Here is a 14,510-nt window from a genome sequence, read left to right as displayed (position 1 = left end):
TTTGTTTAGCAAGAACCAATGTAATTATACATCAGTATTCATAGAGAAAAGACACCCGTCAATTAGTAACCATACCACAAGCTTCTCTTGATCTGTGTGGAGGAGTGCATAGAACATGTATTTAGTTGAGTTGGGGTCAGCTGAATCGGGATAAAGACTACTGCCTGATACTTCCAGTCTGGAGCTGCCCAGTAATGTTTGCTGCATGGTGTATGGATTGATGTAAAAGAAAAACCAAAGCAAATGGCAATGGTGGTTGCATTTGACCCAGATGTGAAGCTCAAGGGACAGCGGCAGAGCATTCTGAATTTGTATTGTTTGTGGAACCAGCCTGCTAGTTTTGTGCCTTGTGCTTTGAGCTATTCAGCAGTGGAACAGACTTCCACAAGAGATGAAACTTAAAGCCTTTGCAGATGACCTAGTTTTGACCCTGCAGGAGCCAGAATCTAGTACAAAAAGAGTATTACAATTGATTCAAGACTTTGGTCGGGTGGCGGGATTTAAATTAAACAAACAGAAAACCAAGGTGTTGGGAAAAAATTTGACAGATACAGAGTCAGAACGGTTTCAGAGAGAGACAGAACTAACTGTGGTTAAAAAAGTAAAGTACCTAGGGGTAAACATAACAGCAAAAAATCTGAGTCTATTTAAGGATAATTATGAAAAATGTTGGTCTGAAATCAAGAGAGACTTGGATAGTTGGACAAAATTAAAACTTTCTTTGCTAGGCCGAATTGCTGCTATTAAGATGAATGTATTGCCAAAAATGTTGTTTTTGTTTCAAACACTACAGATTGTGGACAAGACGGAGTGCTTCCGGAAGTGGCAGAGAGATATCTCTAAATTTGTCTGGCAGGGCAAAAAGCCCAGAATCAAGTTTAAGATATTAACTGATGCGAAAGAAAGAGGGGGCTTTGCCCTGCCAGACCTAAAGTTGTACTATGAAGCCGCAGCTTTCTGCTGGCTAAAAGACTGGCTACTTCTCAAAGACACTGACGTACTGGACCTGGAAGGTTTTAACAATGCTTTTGGATCAATAAGGCCTTTAAGAACCATATTGTCAGGAAAGCAGTGTTTAATGTCTGGACAAAATACAAAGACTTATTGGAAAACAAAACACCAAGGTGGCTTTCACCTCTGGAAGCTAAAGCCCGAAAAAGACCCAATATGGAGGCCAAATGGCCAAAATATTGGGAAATACTAGAAAAAGATGGAGACAATTGGAAATTGCAGAGTTTGGAGAAAATGAAGGATAAAGTGCGAGACTGGTTACACTACGCTCAGATTAAAGAAGTCTTTAAAAATGACAAAAAGTTAGGGTTCCAGGTGGAGAAATCGAAGTTGGAAACAGAACTGTTAGAACCTAAGACTAAGGTACTTTCAAGAATGTATAACTTGCTGTTAAAATGGAACACACAAGATGAAATGGTTAAATCGGCTATGATAAAGTGGGCACAGGACATTGGGCACAACATTATGTTTGAGGACTGGGAAAGGTTGTGGACCACTGGGTTGAACTTCACTGCATGTAATGCTCTGAAGGAAAATGTAATGAAAATGATATATAGATGGTACATGACCCCAGTTAAACTTGCCAAGATATACCATTTGTCTGATAATAAATGTTGGAAATGTAAAGAAAATGAAGGAACATTCTTTCACCTCTGGTGGACTTGCCCTAGGGTGAAGGCCTTCTGGGAAATGATATATAATGAGCTGAAAAAGGTATTTAAGTATACCTTCACCAAGAAACCAGAGGCCTTCCTTCTGGGTATTGTCGGCCAGAAGGTGTTAAAGAAGGATCGAACATTTTTTATGTATGCAACAACGGCAGCAAGGATACTCATCGCTAAGAATTGGAAAACTCAAGATCTACCCACACTGGAAGAGTGGCAGATGCAACTGATGGACTACATGGAACTGGCTGAGATGACTGGCAGAATCCGAGACCTGGGAGAGGAGAGGGTTGAAGAAGACTGGAAGAAATTTAAGATTTATTTAAAAAAACATTGCAATTTGGTTGAATGTTAAGAAAGGATGCTAGATCATAAATAATTGTGCACCACTAAACTAGATGGAATTAAGATGACAAGTAAGTTGAGGAAAAATTATAAACCTATTGGAGTATTAATAGACTATATTTAAATGAATGGGACACAAGATTCTAAACAAGATGATAAATTGCGGGCAAGAATTGACAATGATGCAAGTGGGAGCGGGAGATGTGAGGGAGTCCAAAGAAGTTAAGAAAGTATGTTATGATATATGTTACACTGTTCTTTATTTTTGCATTTATGTTTAAAAATCTTAATAAAATATATATTTTTTTTAAAAAAAGAGATGGTGGGCTGTCCTTCTTTGGAGGTTTTTAAGCAGAGTTTGGGTGGCCATCTGTTATGTATGATCTAGCTGAGATTGAGTTGGACAAGATGACTCACAGGGTCCCTTCCAACTCTCCAATTCTACGATTCTATTCTCCTAATTATGGGACATGCATAGCCTTGATTCTGAGCAAGATCCTTTCCTCATCTTAAAGCACATGCAAAATGTCCCAGACCGTTGCAAGGCATTCTCAACATTTTCAATAGTTTTTATTCAGGTAACATTTGGTGCTGCTGGTAACATTATGACGGTTGGTCACCTTGAATAATTCAAGCTTCCAAAAGAGAATTATGCAGCAAGTTGCAGGATCCATGAGACCAGACCCTCAAAATCTCTACACCACCTTAAATGCTATAGAAATCAAATGCACAATAGTCAATTAAGGTAACAGACCTGTGCATGTCTGCTCATATGTAAGCCCCATTGTGTTCAGTGAGACTTAATCCCAGGTAAATCAGTAAAGGAGTGCAACCTTAGTCTGTGTTTCACCTTCCTGATTCAGTTGTGTCAATATTACCTGTATACCATATTTTTCTGTGTATAATACGCCCCCATGTATAAGACGACCCACAATTTTGAACATAATTTTTAAATAAAAAAACCTAGCCTTATACACAGAAAAGTACGGTACAATACATTTTCTTCAACACTGGTTTTTTTTTTTGTAACATGAAAAATACAATCAAATGTGACAGTTTATGTACAGATGCACTAAATTAATCCTCTTTCTTTTAACTATTCAGAGGATAATGACACCTACACCTGACTATCTATGTATACTTAATATGTGACTTTTAAATAATAAAGACAGGCTTGTCAGGTAAATGCGCCTCTACAATGCGGGAGGTTTTTAATAATAATAATAAATGCTGTGAATTCGTAATAGCACACTAACAAGTCACTCTATGCGTTTCTTTCCCATGGTTCAATGTAATCCAAACCAAGATGTGCAAAAATTTCTTCCTCACTTGCAGCTTTCAGGAAAATTTTCTGTAAAAATAAAAAAGAGGGCAGCATAAGCCTTGGGAAAGTAATAATTTTTGAAAACAAAAAACACACATTTCTATTTGAAATAACAATTTGAAATAACATTCTTAGCCATTTTATAATCCAACCCTATAAAATGTCTACTCAGAAGTAAATCCCATCAAATTCAATGCAGTGATTCCCAAAGAACTGGGTAGAGAATCACAGAGATACTACCAATCTCGATCTCATCAGAAAGAACCAGAAAATTCATCATCATGTTCTTAATGAAGGGCCATCCTTTTCTGGACTGACAAATGAACTAACTTTTCATAGAGTGTGCAGAAACGCAAAAATACAGAAGCTTCGCTTTTCTTTATGCTTGTAATGATATTTTTGTAACTCAGGATCAATTATTTGTGTCTGCAGGAACTCTCTCCCTAGCTCAACTGAGCAATTATTTCAATGAATATAAATATGACATTTATGGTTGCTAACATGACCATTAACTACACTTAATACAAAATGGCTGTTTTGCAAATGACTTCTGTCTATGAATTGCAATGCTGTATTTCTCATTCTGGTTTCAATTATCAATAAGACATGTGAAGCGTGAAGTGAATGATCTTCGTTAACATTTTAATCAATGAATCTTTGTTAGTGCACCAGGATCAGATTTCAAAACCACCTTTTAACTCATAACTTGTTTTGGCTTTGTTCTATTAATATTGCAAATGTAGCTTTTCCAAAATGATTTGACATACAAGAGAAATCTTAAATTCACAAATTATCTTTGCTGAGCACTTTTTCCAAAGTGCCCTTCATTAACTAGGTTGTGAATGAATGGCATACTGGCTGGGAAGGTGAGCTATAAATGTATTCAGTTAAATACATTTATAACCCAGAGCTGTAGGATTTCTACTTTTTGTTCCCACTGGTTCTGATCTTCCTATTCTACCAGAACCATCCCCCAAATATTTTTTATTTGCTTTTCTGTTATATCTCGCCATCAACACATACTCTGTTACATTCATGCACAAACCGAAAAGAAGAATGATAACATAAATATAAGACATAAACATGTAATAATAATAGTAACATATATATATTCCTCCAAGCTGTTTGAATCCTATATATCCTTATTTTACTTCCCTTCCACTCTTTCCTTGGTTTCCTATCTACTATGGTTTTAATTGTGTTTTCTTGTTCCTTCTACATTATTCTCGTTAGCTTACATTGTCTCATGTTGTAGCATATACTGCTATTTGTTCATCCAGTTATGATAATTTTCTTGTTATTATAATCTATATATAATATCCAGTGCTCTTCAGGCCAGGAGCTTTGAATCACTGCTAAATTGAGACATAAGGCAGCCACAAATTCTCCTACCCATACCTATTACCTACCCCAACCATAATATATTGGGACAGTTGCATTACATAGGATCGAGGAGGAGAACAGAATGCAGGATTGAGAATGTGCCCAAGTCTCCCAATGAAGTAGAAGTTTTAAAGGGAAAAGGTGACTCTTCAACATGCAACCTGGGAGCCCCTAAGCAAAGGATGACCTGATAACACGCTTCACGTGTTTGACGTCTCGTGAAATGCGCATCAACATTTAGGCATGGCTTACATGACCTTGTGCTGTGATTTCACTCTGAGATATAAAATGTTTTGATGGACATTCCGTTCTTCTGCATCTCTAAACAAGTCTTTGAGCTTCTTGTAAATGGCTCCTAGAAGGTACTCAATAAAATTAAATTGCCCTGAACAATCTGGCTCTGTAAGTTAAACGTTAAGTGCTGTGCACAGCTTTAAGAAAGATTGAAATTAGAAAATGTGCACATTCAGTCCAATCTCTCACCCCCTCTCGGTCCCTCACCTGTTGTCCCAACTGCCTCCTCCTTGCCTCCACCTGCTTTTCTCACCCAAGCCCTCCTCACTCACAAGTTTAAGTGGTGCCACTTTGAATACAGAAAGTGATAAGAATGTGACAGCAGAAACTGGGATCTCAATGGGAGAGGGAGAGGTGACAGCTGGAGCAGAGCACGAGGATCCTTCCTAGCACTAATGTTACAAATCTGAACCCAAATATTGCCCTTTGTGCACAGCCTTATTGAAAAGGAAATCATAGAATTCTATGATTTCCTTTTCAATAGGGCTCTGCACAAAGGGCAATAATGAAACCATTTCTTCCTGAAAGCACTTCAAGATTCATGCAGGTGGGTCAATCACAATAAAGATGAAGGAACAAAGTGGTTTCATCTGCCTATTGTGCTCTGAAGGCTGGGTCTTGCAAAGTCAATAGCTATGAGTAGTTCAGATAATAATGGGAAAAGGTATTCTGTTTGTAGAAGGCACAGAGACACTTTACGCACAAAGGAACTTCACCACTGGATTTGCCTTCCTGGACAAAAATCAGCCAAGAAGTGATATGCAAAAGCACACCCAGAAAAGGAATGCCTCCCTTTCATAGAGTTGAGTTTGGTCTTCATCTCCCATTACCACAAGCTTGCCCCCCTAAGGGCACGACAGCAGTGACAGCAGAGGCAGTTCTAGAAGGGGAAGGATATTTCTCTTGCCTCAATCACACCCAATTCTGCTAAAAGGAGAGGCCAAGGCCTCTTTCTCTGTGGAGCACAGAAAGAGGCACTACCTCACAGGTCTAGAAAAAAGCCAGGCGAGCTTGGTTCTGACCTCATCTTCCTCTTCCTTCCCCCCCCCCCCCACCACCACCACCAATCATAACAATGAGTACTTGCTATGGCTGTTTGGGCCAAATCCCAGATCCTGATCCATTTTTTAAAAAATCTTCATGCTTGTTGTCTTTATTACATACACAACATAAACATTTTTCTCACACTCCTCAGGCAAAAAAAAGGGGGGGCTTACAAATGTTAAGATAAAACTTCCCCACTCTCTGGCTTAAAATCTTAAAGGCATGACACAAAAGGAAGGGAGGTTGGGAGAGGAGGAACAAAGCAAACTCAGGCACTATTTCTTAGTTGCTGAGTTCTTGTCATGGCCAGCTGAAATGGAAAGATTTCCATGGAGATGAGGAGCCAAAAGTTGCTAGTCTTTCAGCAGAGCTTAGGGAGAGGTCCTGCAATTTCTCCTCTCTCCCTCTCCTAGAGCCCATATATTATTGTTACTATGTCAGAGGACACAGCATGGGGCTAAGCGAGCGAGCTACAGACTGGGAAGTCTCTGGTTTGACTCTTGCCTCTGCTAGGAACTTGTTATTGTTATGGATGAACATTAACTTGTACCCCACTTTTATGTAACAAGAGACCCCCAAACGGCTTGCAGAACACAAAGCAAAACCAGCAAGGCGAGTGAGTTGTGCACAAGAAAATCCTGATCCAAACTGAGGTGATTTTGATTGAGCTTGGATTGGGATAGAGCAGGCTGAGGTGGCCCTGGATCACCCTGGATCAGATCAGGAACACCAAGAGCAAACCAGGGCTGCCAAAGAGAGGTCTATGTCTGGGAGCAAGAGGTAGGGGGGAGATGCATGCAGGCACCCTCAGCCACATGTTTAACCAGGATTTTCAAGCCTAACTAAAGACTGTTCCCGGCCCCTGATTTGATTCGGAGCCCAGATCCAGCTTATGATCAAACCCACGAAGAAATGCTCCTGCTTCCAACAATGATATGTGGTTGAAATCACATGAATGGATACATTTGCTCAAAATTCATGGTAGTCTAAGAGGTGGAGGAATAGCCCATGTCAAATATGCCATCATAAGGCAGGCACCAGAGAAAGTTTTACACTTGTAAGGAGATAGATGTACCAGAGCTCAAAAGGTTCAATAAAGTCAAGAGCCCACTGATATTTATTGAATGTATCAGTACACTTGTGCAGCCAATCCCAGAAACATCGCCACAGTCCATAGAGGTTTTTCTTGACAGACCAACAGTTATTACATGAAATATGTGTAACTGAAAGCCATGTTTTTGTTATCCCAAAAAGCCTGTGGAACAAGGAACAAAACACTCTTTTTCAGGGTTCAACTTGGGTCCTTTTTCATTTATTGTATTTCAAGTAGACCCTACTCTGAGCTTACATGTACTGCTGGCAGCTAAGATAGGCAGAATCAGAAAGGATGGGGACAGAAAAAGAACTTTCAACTTCAATATAAAATATTTTTCTTTTGAAATTCTATATGCTATTGGGTGGTACCGATTCATATTTTGCCACCTAAAGCTGCACATATTCCTCAAGCTACAAACCACTGTGCATTTGTCTTAAAGTCAATATTCAGAGTGCACATTTCTCAAGTTACAAATGCAATTATCACGATCAGTTCATTGCTGGAAATTGCTAGGATGGATTTTCTATCTGAGACACGAACTTCACTTCTATGTAGATGAAGTGCCCGATAATGAGAGACACTCTCAAAGGAGCATTTTTTTCTGTTTTACTCCTAGCACCATGAAAATTGGCGGCATGTATTGCAGCATTAACACCAATCCATCTGCGTGTTCTGATGTTCTCCATCCAAGCTTCTGATTCATTCATATCAAGTCATTCCGATACAGAACTGTGGACACTTCCTAATTTATGTGGGGAAATGCAAAAAAGCCATTGACGTCTGCATTATCACAAAACAGGAGAACCACATGTACAATGTAATATCAGAACAAGGCTTAAGTCACTAGTCAGATGCAATAAACTCAATGCTTGTTAATTAGCTCTCAGAATGGTTTGCATCCAGAGAGCCAATAAGGCAGGAATCCAAGGTTGGAGGAAATGAGCCCAGGAAAACAGAATAATCACCTGGGCTGTGAAACCAAACAGAGCAGAGCAGGCTTGAAATTCTGAAGCACACAAAAAAAGGACACAGGGTGAAGAAGAGGAGAAAACAGGATGCTGGACTAGATGGACTTTTGGTCAGATCCAGGAGGGTTTCTTTGACACTACTGGCATCAGCCTCCACTCAGGCTTCTTTAATGCTCGTTCTTTTAGGATACCAAGGAATCAAGGATTTCCAGCAACCATCTCCAGGTAAGTCATTCCCACAGGAAGTGTATTGATTTCAGTACATTCACTTACAATGGCTACCATCCTTAGTGTTTCCTACATTGTTGAACAACATATGGATAAAATCCAGTGGGGCTGGAATCCAGTCTGGAAAGATGTATTTACCTGGTGCCTCAGTTCCTATGAGCTAAAATTCCACTGAGTGTAGCTTATGGGCCTCAGGGAAAATTCAGCCTCACTGCAGTGATTCATATAAATGCAGTGGCATATATTCTTACTCATTAGGAATCTGCACAGTCCTTTTGACTTTTAAACTAAGAAATAAATAAAAGTATAGTCCACCTTTTGGAGAATTTTCCGCGAGTGAACAATAATATTTAAAACATTCCAATAAAACACAAATTCTTCCATGGAAAATGTTAGACAATTCTATCACCCCTTACTAGACCCATATATATGTGGATCATAATTTCACTTTCAACAGACTTATTAATGATAGTGTGCAAATTATAAGAAATATATATGTTATACTTTAATTACTATTTTAATGAGTCACAGTTAATGGGGGAAGTGTAAGAGAATGAAGATAGGAACATGATCCATCCAAGATCACATGCACTTAACTCTTCAAAAAGTTGCAGTCAAACTTTGAAACCCATTGAAATTAAACATGTTCAATGTTGGCTGATCATATTCCTAATCTTTTCTTCTGAAAGAATGGCTTGAATGGGAAATATGATCAATGAATACATTCTCAGGCTCAGAGAATACCCACCTTCACAATATATACATGCAGGTGTTCTTGTGATTCAGGTATATATAGCCTTAATATATAAATGCCAATTGAATACTGAGCCTGAAACAATGATGTCTTCAAGTGAAGTTCTGAGCAATGCCAGATGAGGAAAAGAGTACAAATTATTTTATGCATTTAATCTTACACAGCAGAAGAGACATATACTGAAAAATGGCGCACACACCAAAAAGGGAAGTTTAGGCAGGAAAGACCATCACAAAGGGAACATCTACCCAAAACTAGAACTGATTAAAAAAAAAAACCATACACACACATTGCATTTGGAATTTAATATTCCTGGGTTTATGAACTTGCAGAGTTCCAAACATTTAGCAAAATGGATGGATTTATCTCAAAGAATTAAAAGATAATTTGGTATTAAAAGTAAATTTTATAGCTGTTTTTTCATTAAACCCCTCAGCTGTGTGGCCAATTAGTCAATCTTGGGAAACAAGCCTTCAGAAAGATAGCCAAGTTGACAAATGCCATTCTGTAGCCCATGTCCTGCATCATAGCCCTAAGCTTCATTTAAAGTAGAAGTCCCACTGAGTTCAATGGGGCTTACTGCCAGGTTAGTGAATATAAGATTTCAGCTGAAGTTCTATAATAAGAATGGGTGTTTGTGTGTGCCTAGAGCAGGGGGAGCCAGTGGTGCTCCACAGATGTTTTGGATTCCAGCTAGCATGGTCAATGGTCAGTGACTATGAGAGTTGTGGGGTGGGCATGTTAAGCTGCTCCAGAGACAAAGGTTGGGTAACAATAAAGCCGAAATGTATGTGGGGGTTCAAACAGTCCACAATGTTATTGATTACAAGGTATCTGGATTCAGGTAAGTAGCCGTGTTGGTCTGACACAGTTGAAATATATAAAAAAATTAAAAAGTTGTCCAGTAGCACCTTAGAGACCAACTAAGTTTGTTCTTGGTATAAGCTTTCGTGTGCATGCACACTTCTTCAGATACACTGAAACAGAAGTCACCAGCCCCTTATATATTGTGGGAGGGTGGGGTGGGGTTTTTCTCAGGAGGGTGGTAGGAGATGGGTGATTGACACAATGGCTATGGTAAACCTGTTGACGACTGTTAATGACTGCAATTAGTCCTGCAAAAAAAGCAAGGGATAGTATGCAGATGATTAGCATACGTAATGAGACAGGAATCCAATATCTCTATTAAGACCAGGTCTCTCCATAGTTTTCAGTTTAGTGATAAGTTGTAATTCAGCAACTTCTCTTTCAAGTCTGTTTCTGAAATTCTTTGGTAATAAAACAGTTGCTTTGAGATCTTGTATTGAATGTCCTGGGAGATTGAAGTGTTCTCCTACTGACTTCTCTGTAGCTGGAGTTGGCATTTGGCAAGACAGCATGGAACTGTGCCACAAAACTGTTTCCACTGCTAACTGGGGTCTCCCCTGCATTTGAGATCCTAACCAATGTCATTTCCATCACAAGGGGGAGGAGGGGGAGGAGGCATAACCAATTATCAATCATCCCCTTTGTCTATCCACTGTGCTGTAAAGGGAGATTCCGTTCCATATTATAGCATGCAAAATAGGGAAGCCTTGAGCAGATTAAATTAACAGCAAAGGCAACACCAAACATCTCCCCAACACCAAACACTCTTGAAGGTTTCCCCCATTCTTAACATTGAGATATTTCAGGAATTACTTGCAGTCTTTTATTGCTGTCCAAAGAAAATTGGTAATTAATCAAATGGGATGTGCTTGGTTCATACACTTTTGACTCTCCCCAAAGATGGGTAAATCAGAAATGAGTTTGAATGGACTAAGTGATCAAATGTCAACAAAACAAACACTACAGCACAAATAACTGGATGCTCATCTTATTGACATTCACGTTTCTACAAATCCCAAAATAGCACTTCTAAGTGATTATTTTCTTGTTCCTATCGATTTCAATTACACGCCCCCCAGTCCCATGAGTCTGCAGCACTTGGCAGCATCTCCCTAAAGCACTCAGGATTGAATAATCCTAAATAAAAGCACAGAATGGAATATCCTACTGAGGAGGCAGAGACACACTGGGTTGGGGGAGGGAGAATTCTCTAGACAAGGCAATATCATGGATGAAAAATTAGGCATGGACTTAAAGGTATGGTGGCCCAACAGCACAAGCCAACAAGATGAAAATGTTCTTCTCAGAAATTTCACTGCACAAATATTAACATCAATAATTAGTCATCAATTGAAATATTGGGCAGAACTACAGTGGTACCTTGGGTTAAGTACTTAATTCATTGAGGAGGTCCATACTTAACCTGAAACTGTTCTTAACCTGAAGCACCACTTTAGCTAATGGGGCGTCCTGCTGCCGCCGCGCCACCAGAGCACAATTTCTGTTCTCAACCTGAAGCAAAGTTCTTAACCTGAAGCACTATTTCTGGGTTAGCAGAGTATGTAACCTGAAGCGTATGTAACCTAAAGCGTATGTAACCTGAGGTACCACTGTACAGACTTCCCCAATTATTACCCATTTTATTCAATTGCAGAGGATACAATACAGATTAAACAGCTGCAACATTCAGTAAGACAGATCTAGTGCTTCTGTCTATAAAACTGAGTGGGAACATAATTTGATTGGCTCCCCATGTGATATATATTGGTCTGGCTCCTGCTCAGGACTACCCATTTGATTGCCACTTATTATGGAACTTGCCTCTTCTCTTCTCCCACCTCTATCCCTTGCTTGCTTTAAACATTCTAGCGGAAATCTAGCTTTGTCTTGTATCATTTATTTTATGCCTTTTAGATTAGCAAGCCCTTTTTTAAAAAACAGATATTTTAAAGGTTTCCATTGGCAATCTGTAACTGACTGAGAACTACATGAAAATTGTGTCAGAAAACCAGAAAGAATACAGAGCTAGAGTTTTTAAGCAAATCTCCCTGCTTTGTGAAGAACAGCACCTTCTTCTAGAAGTCTGAACAGCATAAAAAAAAAATAATTGAGAAATTCAGATCACAAAGGCATTACTAATACCTTGGGATGTGAATTAATGGATGCAATGCTGAGTAAAACATAATGCAAGTTTGTGAATCAGGTTGCAGAAAGCTCTACCCAACATCTTTAATGCTAGATGGAATACAAAATATTTTAGTAGCAAGTCTAAACACTATTGTTTCGACTGTATCTGAGATTATGCTTATTATGATGACAATGATGATGTCGTAACATCAATGTGCATGGTGCCATACAGAAAACCAAGAAATATGTTTCTTCCCAAGACGATTGCAATATCACTTTTTATCAAATTTATCTTTACTGATACTCATTTATTAAATGACATCAGTATGAATAACTTACTAATGAAGAAAGTAAAAGATTCCTGTTCAGAAGACATCTTAAAGCATACATACCTTTGTCTATTTCATAGCTATTTGCCCAGAAGTTATACCGGCTGCTGGTGTGCGCAAAAATTGTATCCAATTATTGAAGCTTATTTGCTAAGTGGATGATGTGACAGATTTGGGATTAAGTTCCTGATCTTCAAAATGATTAACGGGTTGAAAAAAAAATGAGTCTGCTTAGCATGAACTGTGGCTTAGTGTGAACAAGCAATTGTGCTGGTGTACAGTGAGAAAATCACAGCCACTTTTGTGAGCCAAGAACAAACCTTGATTGCAGCCTGTGGTTTGTTTGGAGGAAGAAAAACTACAAATCCATGTTCTGATGTAATGCTAAGCCAAACCATAGTGCAGCAGCACCAGGACCAGAGGAAGAACAAAATGGCAAAAATATTCTCACCATGCAGCAGCACACTTGCTAAAATTTGGCTTATTGTTATGTGCAAACTGGGTCAAGTCTAAAAGGGCAAATGAGATAACGGCATGAAATTTGTGTTGGACGGGAGAAGAGAAGAGGTAATTTTGCACTGTATTGTACATGAAATATTTATGTATGTTCACTTTGATAAAACAGGCTCCAGGGGTAAACAATTTGACATGCCTTGGGCCTTATATTATACAACGAATGTAAATTCCACATTTAACTGGCATTTTGTTGTAGAAATATTCGCATTACAGTGCATGCTTTAAAGATCTAATCTATCCTTAATCCAGCTACAAATATAACGACAAATAAATTAGATGGAAAACCATCACTCTTTGAAATGACATTATAACAAACTCTGATTGAACAAGGAGTTTTCCGAACATAAGCCACTGACTCGAAGCCCTTGAGAAAAATCATGAGGAACAGTATTAAAATATGCAGTGGAATTTATTCTAAGCAGTCTAAGCATGAATACACTTTGAAGCAAATATGAACCAGAATTATGTACCCTAGTTTCATTTTATCATTGGACAAGTTTTAGAATCATAAATTAATGAAGCCCTATATGTTTCTATAAATGATTTTTTTGTGATATCTATCCTATGAAAAAAATTACCTCTAATGTGCTTATTAGATAAAACTGATTTATGTTGGAAATAACAAGTATTTACAAATTGCTTGGCAAAAAATATTGCAAGCGCATCAGGTTTATTCCCCTGTTCTTTTGGAATGACTATATGCTCACCATATTTATATTATATTGTTATATAATCCCATGGGCATAGTGTTTCCCTATGGGAGGATGTGGTGTCTGCAGAGGAATTCCCATAGAATGCAATAGAGCTCCATGCTCCTTCTCTCAGCACATAGAGTGCATCAGATGGTTATGAGAAAGAGGTGGGTGACTGAATGGGAATATGGGGAGTATGTGTGGGTCTCTCATTCCCCGAGGCAACTCTGGTCAGCTGACTGCGCATGTGCAAAGTTGGAGGGAGAAGAAATAAGCATACAGTAATCCTTCTGCATGTGAGTTTATGCAGGGAAGAATTGTGCCCCAAATCCCATGTAAACTAATATATCTGATGAGAGTCACCTTTTCCTAAGTCCGGTACAAGTTGTGTGTAAAATCCAAGGTCCAGTCTAGCTAGGCTCCAAGTGCATGCACAATCAGATCCCAGACCAATACACAATTGTGCATGCAAACAGATATCAGACATGCATTTCCCCTTTCTAGGTTGTGCATGTTCAATTGTTCAAAGAAAGCTGGAATTCCAATGGAAGGGAAAGCACATGGCTTCAGCTCCTGCTTCTTCACCAAACATGTGATGGGCATGTTTTTAGCTATTTCTTAAAGGTGAAGCCCTGGTGTAGGATCAGTAGATGCCACATAGAAGGCTGTTCTATGAGAAGGAATGGAAAGTTTAAGATGTGTTTATTCAAAATATTTATGCTCTGCTTTTCACCCTAGTAGATTCCAGGGTCATGTACAAATCAATAAACAAGTAAACAAATTGACAAAACATGGACCAAAGATAAAGATGGTTGCTGTCTTTCTCTCCAAACCAATGGCAACATGTCTGTGGTACAGGACACATTG

The 14,510-nt window shown here is 38.8% G+C and overlaps 1 protein-coding gene across 1 annotated transcript in view; it reads right to left on the bottom strand.

Annotated features, from left to right (window-relative positions):
• Positions 1-3,239: 3,239 nt before the first annotated feature.
• Positions 3,240-14,510, bottom strand: part of DNTT (DNA nucleotidylexotransferase) — a gene marked incomplete at its 5' end in the record, with an annotated part of 100,967 nt that continues 89,696 nt past the window's right edge. The window contains one exon of the mRNA XM_083738607.1: positions 3,240-3,372. Within this exon, the coding sequence (XP_083594733.1) occupies positions 3,286-3,372 (87 nt within the window). The 3' untranslated portion in view covers positions 3,240-3,285. The remainder of the gene's footprint in view (positions 3,373-14,510) is intronic.

This window comes from Podarcis gaigeae (genome assembly GCF_964106915.1).
Source record: "Podarcis gaigeae genome assembly, chromosome: 5".
Lineage (NCBI taxonomy): Eukaryota > Metazoa > Chordata > Lepidosauria > Squamata > Lacertidae > Podarcis > Podarcis gaigeae.
This window is presented reverse-complemented; position numbering and strand designations above follow the sequence as displayed.